We start from the raw sequence: 4,274 nt of genomic DNA, 5'->3' as shown, positions 1-4,274 counted from the left end.
GGTGGGGGGGTTTGTATTTTTAATGCTCGACTGGCTTCGCGGATTATTAAACCTGTAAAACTGCAGTGGAGGCAGCCGGCTGGGGTGGGGGCCCCAGCCTCTGTGCCCGCCCCCAGGTCCTCTTCCTCTCCCCTTCCTTGGAAAGCAGAACTGCCCTGGAGGCAGGGATTCCGTCCTGAGGCTCTGCTCCAGCTGGAGGAGTGGCAGGAGTGAGGAGCCCAGGCCCCCAGCGCTGCCCCAGCTGGGGCCAGCCCTTCTGGTTCCAGCCACAGGATGGTGGCCCTGCCTCCAGGGACCCTAAACAACCTGGCTCCTGCCCTCCTCCTCCTCAGCCCAGAGCGTCTCCCAGGACCCTGAGGGCCACCCACAGAAGAAGTGGGCCAGGTTGCGGGTCAGGCCGCGGTCGAAGGGGTTGCTGGGGCGCTGGCGGAGGTAGGCGATGCGGTGTGAGGAGATGAACTCCCAAGTGGTGGTGTTGCTGGCCACCAGGTACAGGTGCGAGGCCAGCAGCAGGCCGGCCACCAGGGAGGAGAGGGACAGCAGCAGAAAGGTGACGAACAGGAGCCCACAGGACCGCAGCCACAGCCCCCAGGGCTGGAAGAACCGGAGGCCGGACCTGTAAGACAGGGACCCAGGGCTAGGGGCAGGCAGGCGAGCCCGGGTGCCCAGGTCTGCACACACCTGTGGGTGCGTGCTGCCCTCCCCCAGCACCTACCAGGCCAGGTGCAGGCCCCACAGAAGCACCACCAGCTGCAGGGCCAAGTAGGCCACGAAGAGCGGATGGTTGCGCTCCCCCACGCAGTTCTCCATCCAGGGGCAGTGGTGGTCGTAGCGGCGGACGCAGCGGCGGCAGTCCCTGCAGTGCCGGGCCCGCAGGGGCTGCTGTGGACATTGGAGGGGAGTCGAGGCTCAACACCCATCCCGTGGCCTACCACTGAAGGAGGGATGAGGACCGGGATCAGGGCCCCAATCTGGGAGGCCTTCCTAGAGGAGAGGCAAGACAAGGACACTGGGACAGGACAAAGTCGGTCTTCATGTCCCTGGCCCCTCCCATGGAGTCCCTGCGTCACCCACCAGCACCAGGCAGTATCTGCAGCGCCGAAGGGGCACGACCTGAGGAACCATGGCTGTCTGCTCCTCCTTGGGCTCCTCCTGAAATTGAGGGACGGGATAAGTCAGGATCCCTTAGGCAGGTGGCACTGCTGGGCGTCTCCCTTGGGTGCCAGCCTAGTTCTGGGTGTGGAGTTTGGGGCCCACTCCATGCAGAATAGGGGTGCGGGGTGGGCAGAGCACTCTGGGCTGTGTGAGGCTCTGTGACCCTAGCAAGTTGTTCTCCCTCTCTGGGCCTTGCCCGTTTCTCATGGAAGCAGGTAGTTTTAGGGACTGCAAGAGGGATCCCTGAGAGGTCCCACAAAAGCCTGCAGCACAGGGCCCGGCATGAGGCTGTTAGTGGGACTGCGGGATCGCCGGGCCCTGCTGACGGGAGGAGGGGCCCAGTTACCTGGGGCTGGGGCTGAAGGCTCACGTAGCCAGGGTCCATGAGTGACACGGCCAGGTAGAGCAGCAGGGAGCCCAGCACCAGGAGCAGGAAGGCAAGGGGCAGCAGCAGCTCCCCCTGTTCCTCCCACCGCCGCAGCTCTGCAGAGACCCGAGGAGGACAGTGAGGCTGGGCCGGGTGGGCTGGGCCGGGGCTGGACTGGGGAAGTGTGCTCCTGGGCAAAGGCCAAGTGTGGCCAGAGCACAGGGCGGGGTGGGGCAGTTCCTCTCACTTATCTGGGGTCACAGGGACCCATGGGAGGCCACAGGGCAGGGGCTGTTCCTGAAAGCCCTCCTGCTGCTGGGCAGAGGCTGGGTCTGAGGGGAGGCCTGGAAGTAGAGCCATCTGGACAGAGGAAGGGGAGGGGCACTGAGCAAGGCCCGGTGGCACTGGAAGGAATGGGGGTAGTCACATGCCGGGATGCGGGGCAGTGAGGAGGGGTCCCTGATCTTCAGCTCCATGATGGAGAGACCAACTGTGAAGTGCTGGGGGCAGGGACATGGGAGGGCAGAGCCTGCAAGCTCATGTCGCAGAGGGGCATGCGGGGACACCAAGCCGGGAAGGGGCAAGCAGGTTCTGGGCAGCTGGGGGGCAAAGTGACAGGGTTGAGACAGTCACATGACAGTGTGGCTAACTCTGGTGCGACTTGGTTGTAAAAGGGGCGCGGAGATGGGAGGGGAGGAGGGGGCTGTTACCGAGAGACCTGAGCAAGTTTATAAACTGAGGGCAACGGTGGTGGAGGTCTGGGGTTTGGGAGGAAAGAGGGCGCCTAGTCTAGGCCTGGCGTGGGGGTAGGGGAGGCTGTCTTAGGCAGGTAGAGCATTTGGGAGGGGGCTGCTAAGGGGATTGACAGAAATGGAGGTGGGTGGGAGGTACCTGGGACGGGCACTCCCCTACCTGCAGGGGAGTTCTGTTGTCTGAGGGTGGGGAGTCTGGACTTGGGCAGCAGTAGCCACAGGTGAGGGGGTAGGGGCGTGGCCAGGCATGCCAATTCTTGAATCTAGTTGATCCTCATAATCTTAGGGACAGGCAGGTTGGCAGCCAATTCCTGGGAAGGATCAGGTGGATCGCAGGATCAGGGGAGACGGGGGCTCAAATCGGTCCTCGAGTCTGGCACTGGATGGGTCCTGGGATGCACAGAGCGTCTGGCAGTGATCAGGAAGATGCTGGCATTAATTCGGGATCGACTGGGTAACAGGCAGAGAGCAGGTGGCTCTTGGAATGACAGGCGGGGAGGGGCCTCAGGAGCTGGCCGAGCTCGGGAGGATCCCAAGATCTTTGGGGATTAGGCTGGGGACCCAATAAGACTCAAACGTCCAGGGAGACACGAGGGGCCGGCTCACCGGTATCGTGCAGGAAGAGCACCAGCGTGATCCCCCAGGTCAGCACGGTGTGCCCGGTCCGCACCAGGACCCCAGGGCTGAGGAGCGCCCAGGGCGCCATCGCCTCGGCCCCGGGCCCCACCCGGAAGAAGCGCTCTGAGGGGCGGGTCCTCCGGCAGAGAGGGCTGCGGCCAACCAGGATTGGTGAATCCTGGAGCTGGGCGGGGCCTGGCTGGGTCAGGGAGGCTGCCTATTGGATGGCAGGCCCACAGGTGCCTGAAGACGCTGAGGGCGGGGCCGGCGCGCGCGCAGCCGGTAACTCCCCCACCTCCAGCCCCCAGCAGCCAGGTAACTTTTGCAAGCCCGGGGGCAGGCGCTCGCCTTGAGCCGCTCCCGCTCCGCCTCCGCAGCCTGGAGCCGGCTTGCGGCTCCCTGTGCTCTTCAAAGATCTAGGCGCTTGCTGGGACTCCTGGACGCAAAATTGTGTCCATTTCGAAGATGCGAAGACTGAGACCGGGAAGAGGGAGAGGGCTTGCCGAAGGTTGCTCTGTGATGACGCCTTTACCTCCTTGCTTTCATTCTCGGATATTGCAAATGGAGGAGAGAAAAGAGGAGGTTCGTGGTGCAGATTCTGGCTTACTGGTGGCCCAACCTGGGTCAGAGTCAGAAATACCAGCACTGCCTCTTCCTACCTGCGCGACCTTGGGCAAATTACTGAAGCCCCTGAGCTCCGCTCTCTCTCTCTAAAGGGGATGGCAGTACCCAGTCCTAAGGTGGCTGGTAGGATCAAATAGTGGACGTGCTGTCTAGCACCGGATCACCTCGTCCCCGCCTCTGCGGCCTGCCAGACCGGCTTCCCACTTCAGAAATAACCGGGCTGTTCTGTGCCCCAGGGCCTTACTCTCTCAGCCTTGCCTTTCCGTCACTTCTCCCGCTGGCACCCTGCCCCCTTCTGCCCCTCTCTGGCCCCCTCCCAGAGCCGCAGCAGACTCAGCTGACACCTGTTGTTTCACATCCCTATTTTTGTTTGGGATCCGACTTCCCTATTCCCAGTGGTTCTGGAGGCACTGACCCCCATCCCTTAGGGTGGTGAGAGGCAGGACGTGGACATGTGACTCAGCAAGGCCAATCAGTCACTCCGTGAGACGCTGGGGGCTGGGGGACATTCTCTTGGATGTCGAGCACCAGGGCTAAGACATAAGGGCAACCAGTTGACATCCTTACACTGTGAGGAGACAGCATGTCTATGGCAAGAGAGGGCAAGGTCAACTTACAGACAGAGAGACAGACAGCGCTAAAGAGGGAGTGGGAGGGGCCCCGCGCGGCCGGCGGCGGCACAACAGCACCGTCACGCACCACTTTCTGCAAGGCAAACCCACACGTGAGGTTGCAGGATTGCAGCCAGAGCCCTCCCT

At 62.9% G+C, this 4,274-nt stretch overlaps 1 protein-coding gene across 3 annotated transcripts; it reads right to left on the bottom strand.

Annotated features, from left to right (window-relative positions):
* Position 1: 1 nt before the first annotated feature.
* Positions 2-3,031, bottom strand: ZDHHC12 (zDHHC palmitoyltransferase 12). 3 transcript variants are annotated; one of them, XM_006153990.3, is made up of 5 exons: positions 2,881-3,026; positions 1,502-1,638; positions 1,075-1,152; positions 716-879; positions 2-616 (listed from the first exon to the last, which is right to left on the bottom strand). In XM_006153990.3, the coding sequence occupies exons 1-5, from the start codon at positions 2,978-2,980 to the stop codon at positions 298-300; spliced, it is 798 nt and encodes a 265-aa protein (XP_006154052.1). In that variant the 5' UTR covers positions 2,981-3,026; the 3' UTR covers positions 2-297. The 3 variants fall into 3 exon arrangements, with proteins under 3 accessions (XP_006154052.1, XP_006154051.1, XP_027629818.1); XM_006153989.3 differs by having other exon boundaries at positions 716-882; positions 2,881-3,025; XM_027774017.1 differs by having other exon boundaries at positions 393-594; positions 716-882; positions 2,881-3,031.
* Between the last annotated feature and the right edge of the window lie 1,243 nt (positions 3,032-4,274).

Source organism: Tupaia chinensis, unplaced genomic scaffold, assembly GCF_000334495.1.
Source record: "Tupaia chinensis unplaced genomic scaffold, TupChi_1.0 Scaffold000394_1, whole genome shotgun sequence".
In the NCBI taxonomy this organism is placed as follows: domain Eukaryota; kingdom Metazoa; phylum Chordata; class Mammalia; order Scandentia; family Tupaiidae; genus Tupaia; species Tupaia belangeri.
The sequence above is the reverse complement of the archived record's forward strand: the minus strand, read 5'-3'. Positions and strand labels throughout refer to the sequence as shown.

Bases quoted from the DNA above. Each gene is read 5' to 3' on its own strand.
- ZDHHC12 (XM_006153989.3), bottom strand. From the start codon at position 2,980: ATGGCGCCCTGGGCGCTCCTCAGCCCTGGGGTCCTGGTGCGGACCGGG. The intron at 883-1,074 runs GTGGGTGACGCA...CAATGTCCACAG, and splicing joins GCAGATACTGCCTGGTGCTG to CAGCCCCTGCGGGCCCGGCA. The intron at 617-715 runs GTAGGTGCTGGG...CCTGTCTTACAG, and splicing joins TGGGGCCTGCACCTGGCCTG to GTCCGGCCTCCGGTTCTTCC.